The following is a 15,092-nucleotide window of genomic DNA, read 5'->3' on the forward strand; positions in this document are numbered from 1 at the left end:
GACGCTTAACCGACTGCGCCACCCAGGCGCCCCCAAAGTTATTTTCTGTACATGGTTTATCTCCTTTGTAATTCGGCTGACAAAATAAACCCCCAGGAGAGAAGTTTGACTCAAAGCTTATATCTCTGTTCATTTCAAATAGTTTTACTGAATTGAAATAGTGAGACTGTTTCATCAATGCTATTTTGGAGGTTACTCTTTCTTCAATTTATGAAAAAAAGTCATTTAATTAATGTATTTTTAAAATTCTCAATAATGACTTTATTTAGGAAAGTATTGTAAAAGTTAATTTACATAAGTGTTTTCTCCACAAGAAACATGATATATACTCAGACATTGTACTGCTTTTTTAGTAAGCAATTCAGGGAACTAGGATCTCTTACTATTTTTTCACCAATGTTTATAACTGGATAGACATTACCCTAATAAACAATAAAAGCAAACACCTAAGTAAATAGTTTTTCAACAAATTTTGAACCTACAAAAAATAAATTCCTTATTCAAAAGCAATATTTAAAGGAATTGCCAGTTTTCAATGCAGTGATGAGATTAGGTAGAGGTAAGATTAGTCTTAGGTGTACAAAGGTAGGTTTTATAGAAATAAAACATATTCTTGAAATTAAATAGAACCAGTATGGTCATATTTTGGCAAAAGTAGAAGACCCAATAGTTTAAGTATTAGTTGTGATGTTTAAGAGCTATTGCTAAGAGATTTGAGATTTTCGCTAAACAATCTAGGAAGCCTGAAGCATGTTAGTAAAAAGTGGTTTACAGGGAAGATAACTGTCATTTTTTATAAAACCAAGATTGATTTTCTTTTTGGAAACAAGAAGTTATAAAACAGGAGACAATACATAAGTTTTGTAAACCAATTGATGTGAATATAAATTCCATTATGTCATTCATTAAATTTCTAGATTTGGGAAAAATGACACTTTGTGTTTCTGTTATTTGTATGTAAAGGTAAACTTCCCAGGAACTTTGCAAGGAATTAAACCAAAAAAAAAAAAAAACAACCCAAAAAACAAAAGAACAAAAACAAAAAACAAAAAACCAAACCTGTGTACATAGAACATAAGAGAGTGGCTCACTTTAATACAGGAAGTATAAAAGCATAATTAGGAGAACCTTAGTAGGAATCACCTTCCTTGTCTCCACTCATCAAGGATTTAAGCATGTAAAGTGAATGTATAAAGGATCAGTAGATATTTTAAATTTCTACAGGAGGACTGAAAAAAGATTAAAAGAATTTCAGTTGCAGTTAGATAGATTCAGGAAAGGGTTCTTGTCATTCTGGAATGGGAGATTTAGATTTAGATTACTGAAGCACCCAACTAGTTATAAGACGCCTACTCTGTTCTTTGACCTAGCACTTTTAAATGCCATCCCACCCATTCTCCTGCTCTAGGGTACCTGAAGTTAATCACTCCTCTTTGTATTATGTTTATAACTTCAATTACTGCATGCATCTTAAATCTATGTAGTTACATGGCAGTCTTTCCCCACCACACTTGAGACAGGTTCTTATTCATTGGGTCTCCTCCGCTGATTAGCTCAAAGCCCAAAAAAGATGTGTATGTGGATAAACAATTTAATAATTGTTATCATGGATAAACTGAAGAGAGTTTTATTATGGACAAAAGCATAGGATAATCTGACATTTTGTTTCTATATAATATAATCTTCATAACAAGTTACTCCATTTACAACTCTAAAAAGTCCAGAAAATGTGTTCTGATATTATCAAATGTGTGACTGCTAACTTATCTTTAAAGGTAAGTTCTATAAGCAAGTCGACGTCACATGGATAATACTTACATTAGCCAAATGAGCTAGTTCTATCTCCAGGAATGAATCAGTTGTTTTGGGTTCAGGCCTTATTGTGACCACGATGATTTTGGAATTAACGACAGTGTAGTTTCTGAAACAGAGTAATTGTGATTAAAAGGAGAATGGATCAATAACAAATATGAACTCTCACTGCTCCATACATGTTTGGATGCATGTTAAGTAAGGAAATATATCCTAATGCATCCTAAGGAGAACAGAGAAACAATGGGCAAACGGATTTAAAGTGTGATACTAAATACTACTTATGGAAAGCTACAGTTCATTTTTTGTTATAAACAAACCCTACCTGGAACTAGGAAACTATGAGGGGAAAAAGCTATTGCTGACTGTTACCATTTTAGATGCAGGAAAGATGAAAAAGCAACAGCACTTACAAGCTTTCGACTACTTAAATCTGATTCACCTGCAAGAGAGATGGATTGTGAATTCAAACCTTCAGGCAATCTTTAAATGAATATAATCCATTTATCTCAGGTGGACTTAACGGTTTTGTTCTCCAGGAGACCAAATATTCTTCTTGTAAAGTGCTATCTTAGCGTTTTTTGGACTGTCTCAAAATACATTACGATGAATGATTAGAATGTGGTTTAGCATGAGAGCAAGTAGAGTTTAAATATAAATAAATGCTGTTGCTAATCATTGACCATCATTCATTTCAGCAATAGAGACTTACAGGACACTTCTTTAGCTCAATATGCTCAAAGTAAGGAATATATTCATCTTTTGAAATACCTTAACAATTACAGTTCACTAACAAAGGAGTTTTAAACATATTTGCAACCTACAAAAATTATCCATAACCATGAGCCAACTCTTTCTTGTACATACAAGTTTTTATACAACATGTATAAAATGCCACACACTACCTGTTACAGATTTAAAGTTTTATTGTACTTTTAGCTATATATATATATATATCTTTCCATCCCTTTTTGATTTGAAATAAACTACAGAGCATGTTCTTTCATAGAACATGCACTATTCTGTGGAATTCGTAACACGTATGTAAGATGAATTCATTTAATATTATTCCTTCTTCTTTCTTGTTTAAGGCATTATTTGCAGATAATAAAATTTGCCACTTTTAAGGGGGCAGTTTAATGCTGTTAGTACTTGTTTAAACAACTGAGCCACCCAGGCACCCCATCTCTTTTAGTAATTGTATACTACTATGCAAGCCTCACCACTGATTCCTCACCCTGAACGGCTTCCGTGAGCCTCTTTGCATCTTATCCCTTCTTGCCCCCAAGGCTCCAGGCAACCATGAACATGCTGTCACTATAATCACGTCTTTTCTAGAATTTCACTTAAATAGAATCATACGGTACATCGACTATTGTGTTTGAGTTAATTCACTTAGCATTATGTTTCTGAGATTCATCCATTTCATTTCTCTTTATAGCAGAGTACTATTCCATGATGTGGATATAACAGTTTGTGATCTATTCATCAATAAAAGTAAGCAACCTGTGGGTTACTTCTAATTTTTAGTATCTATGAATAGTACTATTCATATTTGGCTATTATGAATAGTTGGCATACATACTTTCTGCATAGACATCTATTTTCATATGTCTCAGGTAAATATCTAAGAGTGGAATTGCTTGATCATGTGGCAAAAGCGTGTTTAATTTTGTGTTATTGCTACACTATTTTCCAAAACGACTGTATCATCAAAATCATATAGTTGTAATATTGTACAAAAATGTTGAACCTCACATTATTTGTGAAAATGTCTTCTCTAATGGAATGGTCTTTTCCATGATATTTCACCAGAAAAGAATGCTAATATGTCATTGTGTGGAGTTTACTATATTTAGTAGTAGAGTAACTATAAGTATATTTTGAGTTGGATAACATTTAAAAAAAATTTAATGTTTATTTATTTTTGAGAGACAGAGCATGAGTGGGGGAAGGGCAGAGACAGAGAGGGAAACACAGAATGTGAAGCAGGCTCCAGGCTCTGAGCTGTCAGCACACAGCCTCATGCAGTGCTCGAACTCACAAACCATGAGATCATGACCTCATGACCTGAGCTGAAGTTAGAAGCTTAACTGACTGAGCCACCCAGGCACCCTGAGTTGGATAACATTTTTAAATCCATCTTTAATGTATCTAGTAATGTCAAATAAACTCTTTCTTTTCAAAGTTTTAAATGTCTTTATTTTTTTTTTTTTGAGAGAGAGCGAGCAAGCACATGAGTAGGGGAGGGGTGGAGAGAGGGGGCCAGAGGATCTGAAGTGGGCTCCATGCTGACAGCAGAGAGCCCGAAGCGGGGCTCAAACCCATGAGCTGCGAGATCATGACCTGAACCAAAGTGGGATCCCCAACCTACAGAGCCACCCAGGAGCCCCCAGGTAGCAAATTCTTAAACACTCAGGAAGCTTCATGGTATCCAGCCTAACAGTAAATAGTAAGAAACAACACAGTGTAAATGTGTCTTTATATTTCTTAGGGGAAGGTAGTTGCAAACAGAGAGGGCTGGTTAACCGTCCTTTATTTCACTGAATACTAATTGAAGGTAAGTTGCACTGGGAGTGATATGAAAGTAAGCTCTAAATGCCAAGTTCCCTTTACAAACTTATTGTTCCCTGTTTCTCCATGAGTAAAAGTGTTTGGGGGATCAAATGAGAATAGGTTGAATTAACAAAGCTATGAAGTGACACTGGTTCTGTTTATAATCCTATTTCTCTGCTATAAATAAAACCAATGTTAATTTAACTCAGCTGCTAATTTTAATTAATAAATGTTAGTTAAATTTGATAGCATACAGATATTTTGTATTATTTTAAAAGTTGCATAAGTGGATAGTTTACTGGAAAATTCAGATGTGGGTATTCTAAATAGGAATTTAGAATTTTGTCAAGATATTTATGAAGTTCTCTTTCTGTGTTTGGGCATGTGGGAATTTTGGCCCTGGGAAACTGGGGTATGGAAAGCAAAGTAGGTAAGATAAGCAGCCTTTTGTAGGGTATGTTACATGTTACTTTGTGTCAGGTTTATCAGCTTCTCAACTGGCCTGGTGGACGAGGTCCTAGAGGACAGAGTCTGCCTTATGACTTTTCTTAAGTGTGTGTGTATGTGTGTGTGTGTGTGTGTGTGTGATTTAGAATCCAATTGGGAATGGATGCATGCCAATATAATTATGCAGATGGATGTTCTTATCACATTTATGTGAGTTCCCTCCCCCACCTTGCCCTACTAACATGTAACTATCACTACCACAACATCAATTAATGATACGTATGTCTCCTTATAAGTTCAATGAGGGCAAGATTTGTATCTAGCCATCATATATCCTCATTTGCATTTATGCTTTGCACATTTTAGTGCTAACACAGATTAGAATATCATATTAAATAAACACATAGTAAACAAAAATATCAAACTTTTGGCCAAGTTGGATTAAAACATAATACCAATACCATGGTGTTAAAATGCATAATGAAGGAAAAAGAAGCAAATTACATTATGCAATGACTCCCTCTTTAAAAAGTGTACGGTGTATGAAATTATCTTTAATTTATTCCATCAATTTATTCTAATTTGCATAAGTGAATAGTTGGCTCTTTATGTACCATGTCAGGCTTTGTGATCTACTAATGCTTCCTGGCTGGTACACATTTGTATTCACTGCTAGGAAAGCAGATCTTACAGCCAAATGGATTTCATGACTAAAGTAATAAAGTTCTTTTCTATTTTTGAGGTTTGTGCTAGTTGGTATCTAAAACATTAAAAAATGTATAGAGTTATTCATTCAAAGGAGACTCAAGTTATTTTTCATAGTTATTACAAAGGCTTAAGGGGCTTCATGTATATGAACCATATCTTAAAGAGAGTAAAAACATGAGTATAAAAGGAACACAGCTGTTTACAAGAGACTCACTTTAGGTATAAGGACATACACAGGCTGAAAGTGAAAGATGGAAAATGATGGTCACATACATGGTAACCAAAAGCAGAGACGGCCATATTTGTATTGGACAAAATAGACTTTAACTTCAACACTATGAGACAAAGAAGAACATTATATAATAATAACTGGACCAATTCACCAGGAAGATATAATAATTATAAACATATACGTACCTAACAGCAGAGCACCCAAATATATGAAGCAAATATTGACAGAATGGAAAGGAAAAACAGACAGTTACACAATAACAGATTTCAATTCAATGCGTGACTTTAATAATGGATAAATCAACCAGATAGTGTTTCAATAAGAAACAGAAGATTTGAACACTATAGACTTCTGTACCTAACAGCCATATAAAGAATTCCCTCTCCAACAACAGCAGAAATATTTTTTTCAAGTGTATATAGAGATTCTCTAGGATAAATCACAGCTGCCACAAAAAGTGTCTTAAGAAATGTAAAACAACTCAAATCATACTAAGTATCTTTTCTGACCACAGTGGAATGAAACTAGAAATCAAAGGCAAAAGAAAAACTGGAAAATTCACAAATATGTGGAATTAAGTAAAACACACTTGAACAATTACTGGACCAAATGATAGGTCACTGGGAAATTAAAAATATCTTGAGACAAATGAAAATGAAAACACAATATAACCAAACTAATGAGACGCAGCAAAAGCCCTACCAAGACAGAAAAATACATGGGTAAATGTCTCCATTTAAAAAGAAGAGAAACGGGATTCCTGAGTGGCTCAATTGGATAAGCATTTGGCTCTTGATCTGGGCTCAAGTCATGATCTCAGTTGGTGAGTTCCAGACCCAAAATTGGCTATGCGCTGACATTGCAGAGCCTGCTTGAGACTCTCTCTCTTCCTCTCTCTCTGTGCCTCCCCCCACTCACACTTGCTGTCTCTCAAAATAAATAAATAAACTTAAAAAAATGAAAATAAAAAGAAGAAAGTTTTCAAATCAACAACATAATTTTAAAACTCACAGAACTAGGAAATAAAAACCAACAATAAACTAAAACCAAAGTTAGCAGAAAGAGGTGAATAATTAAGATTAAAACAGAAACAAATGAAATATAGAGAATAGAAAAACAATAGAAAATATCAACCAAACTAAGAGTTAGTTATTTGCAAAAAATCAACAAAACTGACAAATTCTCAACTAGACTAATAAAAAAGAGAAAACTTAGGGGCGCCTGGGTGGCGCAGTCGGTTAAGCGTCTGACTTCAGCCAGGTCACGATCTCGCGGTCCGTGAGTTCGAGCCCCGCGTCGGGGTCTGGGCTGATGGCTCAGAGCCTGGAGCCTGTTTCCGATTCTGTGTCTCCCTCTCTCTCTGCCTCTCCCCCGTTCATGCTCTGTCTCTCTCTGTCCCAAAAATAAATAAACGTTGAAAAAAAAATTAAAAAAAAAAAAAAAGAGAAAACTTAAATAACAAAACCAGAAGTGAAGAGAGGAGACAGTACAATTGATACCACAGAAATAAAAAAGGATTACAGGAGAATACTAAAACAATTACATGCCAATACTGGATAGCTTAGAAGAAATGGATAAATTCCTATATATATATATACAACCTACCAAGACTGATTCATGAAGAAATTTTAAAAATTGAAACAGACCTATCCTATAACTAGTAGAGATTGATTCTGTAATCAAAAACCTCCCAACAAAGAAAAGCTCAAGAACAAATGGCTTCACTGAAGGATTCCACCAAACACATAAAGAAGAATTAACATCAATTCTTCTCAAACTTTCTGAAACACTGAAGAGGAGGAAATACTTCCAAACTCATTTTGTGACACCCTCCTATCAATATCAGAAAAAGATACTGTAAGAAATCAAAACTACAGGCCAACATTCCTCATGAATAGTCATGCCAAAAAAAAATCTAACTAAAATACCAGCAGACCAAATTCAACAACACATTAAAAAGATCATACAACATGATCAAGTGGGAATTATTTTGGGATGCAAGGATGGTCAACATATGAAAATCGAGGTGATGTAACACATGAACAAAACAAAGGACAAAAACAACATGATTATCTTGATGCAGAAACAGTATTTGAAAAAAATTCACTCTTTCAGGATGAAAGCTCTCAACAAATTAGGCATGGAAGGAATGTATCTCAACACAGTAAAGGCCGTATATGAAAATCCCACAGCTAACATTATACTCAATAGTGAAAAACTGAAAGTTTTCACTGTTAGATCAGGAACACAGCAAGGATGCCCTCTATTGCCACTTCTATTCAACATAGTATTGAATTCCTAATGAAAGCAGTTAGGAAAGAAAGAGAAATATAAGGCCATCAAATGGAAAGAAAGAAGCAAAATTATCTCTGTTCATACGTGAAATGATCCTATATGTAGAAAACCCTAAAGATTCCACAAAAAGACCTGTCAGAACTCATACACAAATTTAGCAAAGGTACAGAATACAACAATAACACTCAAAAATCAGTTGCATTTATACACAGTAACAAATAATCTAAAAAGTAAACTAATAAGACAAATCCATTTATAATAGAATCAAAAAGAATAAAATACTTAGGAATTAACTTAATCAAGGAAGTGAAAGACTTTGTTTTAAAAACAATTTTTTATGATATTTAGTTATTTTTGAGAGGAAGAGAGAGAGAGACAGAGCATGTGTGGGGGAGGGTTAGAGAGAGAGGGAGACACAGAATTCAAAGCAGGCTTCAGGCTCTGTGCTGAGAGCTCCGTGCCTGACATGAGGCTTGAACCCACCAAACATGACATCATGACCTGAGCCGAAGTCAGACACTTAATCCACTGAGCTACCCAGGTGCCCCAGAAGTGAAAGACTTCTACACTGAAAGCCAAAAACAAAACAGAACAAAACAAAACAAAACAAAACAAAAACAAGAACAAGAACAAAAACAAAAACAAAAACAAAAACAAAAACAAACAAAAAACTTACTGAGAAAAGTCAAAGAAGACACACAAATATGGGAAGACAATCCATGTTCACAAATTGGAAGACTTAATATTGTTAAAATGTCTGTACTACCAAAAGCAATGTACAGATCACTGCAATTACTATCAAAAATCCCAATGACACTTTTTAAAAAAAGAAATAGAAAAAAAAATCCTAAAATTCATATGGATTCTCAAAAAACCCTGAATAGTCAAAACAATCTTTAGAAAGTAAAACATAGCAAGGGGCTTCATATTTCCTGATTTGAAAACATATTACAAAGCTACAGCAAGCCAAAATAGTACGGTACTGGAATAAAGACAAATGATAGACACATAGACCAACTGAATTGAATAGGGATCCCAGATATAAACCCTCTCATATAGGCTCAAATTATCTTTGATAATGGTGCCAAGATTACACAATGGGGAAAAGATAATCTCTTCAACAAATGTGGCTGGGAAAACTTGATATCCACATGTAAAAGAATGAAGTTGGACTCTTACATTGCACCGTATGAACAAAATTGACTCAAAATAGATTAAAGATCTAAACGTAAGACCTGAAGCTACAAAACTCCTAGAAAAAACACAGGGGAAAATCTTCATGACACTGAATCTGGCAAAGATTTCTTTGATATGACACCAAAAGTATAGGTAGCAAAAGCTAAACTAGACAAATGGTACTACATCACACTTAAACATTTCTATGCAGCAAACAATCAACAGAGTGAAAAGGTAATCTGTGGGATAAGAAAGAATATTTATAAGCCATATATCTGTCAAAGGGTTAATACTGAGAATATATAAAGAAATCCTAAAACTCAACAACGAAAACAAACAATAGGATTAAAAAATGGACAAAAGACTTAAATAGATATCTCTCCAAAGATATAGAGATGGCCAGTAAGTATATGAAAAGATGTTTAACATCACTAATAATCAGGGAAATGCAAATCAAAACCACAATGAGATATCATTTTATATCTGTTAGGATGGCTACTATACAAACAAACAAACCAAAACAAAACAATAAAAAACCCAGAAAATAGCAAGTGTTGGCAAGGTTGTAAAGGTATTGAAAACCTTGTGCACTACTGGTGGGAATGTTGCTTTGGAAAACAGTATGGAGATTATTCAAAAAATCAAAAATATAATTAGCATATGATGCAGAAATCTCATTTCTGGATATACATCCAAAAAAACATGAAAACAGAATCTCAAAGAGATATTTGCATACCCATGTTTATTGAAGCACTATTCATTATAGCCAAGAGGCAGATGCATCATAAATACCTACTGATAGATCATAGATAAAATATGGTATATACAGACAGTAGATCATCCAACCTTAAAAAAGAAGGAAGTTCTGTTGTATGCTCCAAAAAAGATGAGCTTTGAAAACATCATGCTAAGTGAAATCAGTCAGTCACACAAAAAAGTAATGCATGATTCCATTTATATGAGGAAGCTGAAGTAGTCAAAGGTTTAGAAACAGAAAGTTTTGAGAGGCTGGGAGGAGGTGAAAAGAAAAGGATGTTGCTGTTCAAAGATATACAGTTTCCGGGGCGCCTGGGTGGCTCAGTCGGTTAAGTGGCCGACTTCGGCTCAGGTCATGATCTCACGGTCCGTGGGTTTGAGCCCCGCATCGGGCTCTGTGCTGACAGCTCAGAGCCTGGAGCCTGTTTCAGATTCTGTGTCTCCCTCTCTCTGACCCTCCCCCGTTCATGATCTGTCTCTCTCTGTCTCAAAAATCAATAAATGTTAAAAAAAAAAATTAAAGCAAAGATATACAGTTTCCATTTTGCAAGATGAAAAAGTTCTAGAGATTTTTTGTACAATAAGGTGCATATAGTTAATACTACTATTCTGTGTATTTAGAAATGGTTAAAATGGTAAATTTCATGTTACCTGTTTTTTATCACACGAAAAAATGCAATGCAGTATTACAAAAAAACATCAGTGGAGGGGACTGTGAAAGTAATTGTGCAAATAAAGTGTAATCAGATAAGGTACAGTGAAAATATGTTAATGGTTTAATAAAAATATTAAAATTACTGTAGTCTTTTTCCATTTTTAGAATTATAGTTCATATAGCTTCTAAAGTGAGAGTTTTCATAATTATTTCAAAAAGCCCCTCAATTTAAATAAAACCAAACCAAAGTAGATGATTTCACATATTGTAGGAACTGAGGACTTCATTGAAATCATTAAGCTAAATATATTTGCTTTTCAAACTAAAATCAGCTGATGGCTGCTAAAAAGTAGGATTCGGCTAACTTAGAGCTTTAAAACTAATTACAATTTCAAAGTAGGTTTACTAAGGGATGTAACACCTAAAACTACAAAGAAGCTAAGTGATCAGGGATTTAAATTCACTTTCAAAAGGTGTGTCCAAATTAAATTCAGAGTTTTGTAAATCATATACTGAATGCATAATAATATTCATTAATATTAGTCATGCAAATTTGTTACTTCCATAGATGATTTTAATTTCTAGTGTTTTCACAATAGGATATTATAAAACGATACAGGATATCACAAAACTACAATATGTCATTGCAAACTCAGAATGAAGAAGCAAGATTAAAAGTTTAGGTCCTGAAACTGAAGAACAGGTGCTCTTAAGAGAACTCAACAATTTCAGGTTGATTGCCTTCAGGATGTATTGGTTTAAAAGTAATTATGTTTTTCATGTTTTGATTATTTCTAATATAATTTAGTTCAATTGCTTTTCCCATTTGCTTTTAATTCCTATAATATATGAACTCAAATGAGTTCCATTTTCTAAATATGAAAAAAATTCAGCATCATTTATCTTTATCAGGCTGGTGCACTTGACATCACATTCATGTGATTTTGCATTATTGAAAAATATTTTTTTTCCTTTTTGAAAGATAATTTTCAAATCACTAGTGGCTTATGAGAACATTGTTGCTTTTGGTTCATCTTTATTTTCCCTGGCATTTTAAACTATAGTGGAATTTGCATATAATTTTAATTGGATCCTTTACAATGTCGTGAATATTAATAGCTACATTAAAATGCTCTTCTTTTTAAACAGGCTATATTTTTCACATGTCCTACAGGAAAACTACATATCACTCCTACATTAAAAAGTATTGTGGGGGCGCCTGGGTGGCGCAGTCGGTTAAGCGTCCGACTTCAGCCAGGTCACGATCTCGCGGTCCGTGAGTTCGAGCCCCGCGTCGGGCTCTGGGCTGATGGCTCAGAGCCTGGAGCCTGTTTCCGATTCTGTGTCTCCCTCTCTCTCTGCCCCTCCCCCGTTCATGCTCTGTCTCTCTCTGTCCCAAAAATAAATAAACGTTGAAAAAAAAAATTAAAAAAAAAAGTATTGTGAATTCCTATAAAACCAGAACCTGACTATTAAATAATCAGAAAATGGATTATTTACAACTGTTTCTTAAACTCTAGCTTGAATATATGATTGGATACACTTTTTCTTCCTTAGAAATAATTTCAGTAACATAAATTCCTAGAAGTGGCTGCTTCAATGACAATGCATCTTTAAAGCCTCTTGAGATTGCCAAATCATCCCACTAAAAGGTTGTTTCAGTTAAAAATCCTCACCAGCAGCTTGGGAACTTGCCAGGCTGTGAGTGGTTTTTAGTTTCCACACACAGGGAATGAGGCATGTGTGTGGGTGGCCTTGCCTCTCCCAAAAGACCATCTGTCCTCTGCTGGCCAGCTTTCATCTATCAGGCCCCAAAATGGTCATGAGGGGCTGGGAAGAGTAACAGGCTCTCGCCTTGGTGTCAGTAGCTTGGTTCGGAGTGACCAAGTTGACTCTCAAGTATCCTTGAGTCTGTTCATACATGGTCACCTCTTCCTTGACTTCACAAGATTTTCTGCAGAACAGCAATATGTATTCACACTAACATAGAGGTACACAGTTTGTACTGCTCAAATGAATCAATACAAGCATCATAGAAGCAGCAAGACAGTGGAAGAGTCCTGGTTTGGGTAGAGAAGATGTGAAGTCAGTCACCTATTGGGCATATAATCTTGGACAGGTTACTGAACTAATAAGGACCTTAGTTTCTCATGTGTAGAATTGGAATTCTAGATGGTATGAACCGTTAAAGGGCCTTGTAGCACTACTATCCTGGTTCTATGCTTTTTAACCATAGAAAACTATTCTAAAGAGGGATAAAAAGTAGAAGGCTGAGAATAGCACATATTTAGCTTAGACTTGAGTAGAGCACATTCTTTCAGTTGAAGGGACAATCTGAATCTACTTAATTGTAAAAGGAAGACAATCCAACAGCAAAATAAAAATTATAGCTTGAAGAATAGTTGAATGCATATTAGGGCAAGAGAAGAAAATAAATCTCTAAATAAAAGAGTCAAGATGCAAAGTTATTTCTGCCTGTGTGTGAAGGAAAATTTCTAAATCATATCTATTCAAAACATTACATCAAGTTCTCCTTCCTAGTCCCCATGAGAGAAATTATGCAAAGTATTGTTTTGAAAATGATTATATCAAGATATAAAATTTCTGGAAACTTAACAGCAAGCCTAACATTATTCTGTGTATAGGAAATGCGGTTTTTAAAGTTTCAACAGATAATTAGTAAAATGATCACTCAGGAAAATGTGTCATGAAAATTTGGTAAATGATGACTAAACATAAAGAGCAAATTTGAGTATTTTTTTCATGATGAATAAGAAGACATTTCCTTTCCTGCGGCATCTGGGTGGCTTAGTAGGTTAAGTGTTAGAGTCTTGACTTCAGCTCAGGGCATGATCTCACAGTGGTGGGATAGAGCCCCATGTCAGGCTCAGTGTGGAGTGTGGAGCCTATTTGGGATTCTCTCTCTGTGTCATTCTCTCTCTCTCTGCCCTTCCCCCACTCATTCTCTCTCTTTCAAAAATAAATAAGCTTTAACAAAAAATAAATAAATAAAATATTCCCTTTCCTATTGGGTTCAATTCACATAGTACAATTTATACAGTAAAACAACAAGATATATATTTTTTATTCCTCTGCTCCTAAAATAGTTGTACGGTATATACCCTAAATGTCTATGTACCTAATTATTTTAAAAATGGCTTATGTAGAATATTCTATCAGATAAGACAATTAATTATTCCAGTAAACATTTCTGGGACCTTTGTTACTTATTAAGCATTGTTCTGGAGTTTCAACAGTAAAGTAGATGTAAAAGAATTCAGATCAGTAAGGTTAGCTGGGTTGCAGCTTAGTAAATGTTTGTTCAGTGACTTGAAACAAAGACATAACTCTTGTCGTTTAAAAGGCTTATTCTTACTTAGCAGATCTATAATTGTACAGTTACTAACTCAACTTTCTGAAATAGTTTTTTGAAAGGAAAAAAAGCATGCCTGAGAATGCTTCATGGTTACATTTTACTGTACAAAATAAAAGAAAACGAGAAGTAAATGCTAATGTTTCACCTTCAAATAGTACTTAAACATTTAATCCTGCATGTTCCATTATCATTATTTCTTGTCAATGAATCTAAATGTGAATATTGTTTTCCTTTGGTCATTTACCTAATTACTTTATACATAGAAACTCTGAATAGGTATACATATTCAGAGTTCTTATATAAAGGTTGTTGAGGACTTTAAAGAATATATCAGAACTGCACAATTCTACAATTTTACTACAATAAAGACAAGGAAATTTTGAAATCAGAAAGAACCTTTGAGTTCAACTTCCCAATTTACATATTAAAAATTCAATGATTTGCCCCCAAATTAATCTAAATCCGTTTGCTTCACAGATGGTATTACAGGAGTCACTGCTCTGGACAATTCCCTGCTTTATCCATTAAATCACTCATTAAAATACCCAGTAGTCTACCCTGAATAAAATTTCAATTCCCTTGACCATAAATTTAAGAAGTATGGAATAACCTGGCTTTATTTAAGTGAGTGAGTTCCATGGTATTATACAAAACATGATTAATCATAATACAATCTAACTTTGTTAGTTCTGTAGGAAAAAAAGTAACTCACTATCTAAAGCATTTTATGTTGAATATTTTACTTGCATTCACTATATCACTAGCAGCAAATAGGGTGGATATTGCACATCACGCTGCTTATATTTTGTTTATTTATTATTTATTTATTTATTTATTTATTTATTTATTTATTTATTAAGGTGCTTCTATTTTACAGCTGAACTAAAGGAAGGCACTTGCTGAGTGACCGGGGCAAGTTTAAAAATTTCTTGTTATGTGAAATTAAATTTAAAACCCAAGTCATCTGATTCCAAGTTAGTGTCTAGTCTAGAGTTGTTGAAAGATTAGCTTCATACAAATGAACTCCTTATAGAAATGAGGGTCTAACTTTGAGTATCTGGGTACGTTTAACTTTACCA

At 34.2% G+C, this 15,092-nt stretch overlaps 1 protein-coding gene across 1 annotated transcript in view; it reads right to left on the bottom strand.

The window, feature by feature from the left end:
- The window catches only part of ADGRB3 (adhesion G protein-coupled receptor B3), a 732,350-nt gene that overhangs the window by 299,540 nt on the left and 417,718 nt on the right, over positions 1-15,092 (bottom strand). Inside the window, exon 14 of the mRNA XM_047102403.1 lies at positions 1,819-1,921. Coding sequence (XP_046958359.1) covers positions 1,819-1,921 — 103 coding nt within the window. The remainder of the gene's footprint in view (positions 1-1,818; positions 1,922-15,092) is intronic.

Source organism: Lynx rufus, unplaced genomic scaffold (genome assembly GCF_022079265.1).
Source record: "Lynx rufus isolate CCGP_SWC_20201006 ecotype Redwood Valley unplaced genomic scaffold, mLynRuf1.p SCAF_6, whole genome shotgun sequence".
NCBI classification, from domain to species: Eukaryota; Metazoa; Chordata; class Mammalia; order Carnivora; family Felidae; genus Lynx; species Lynx rufus.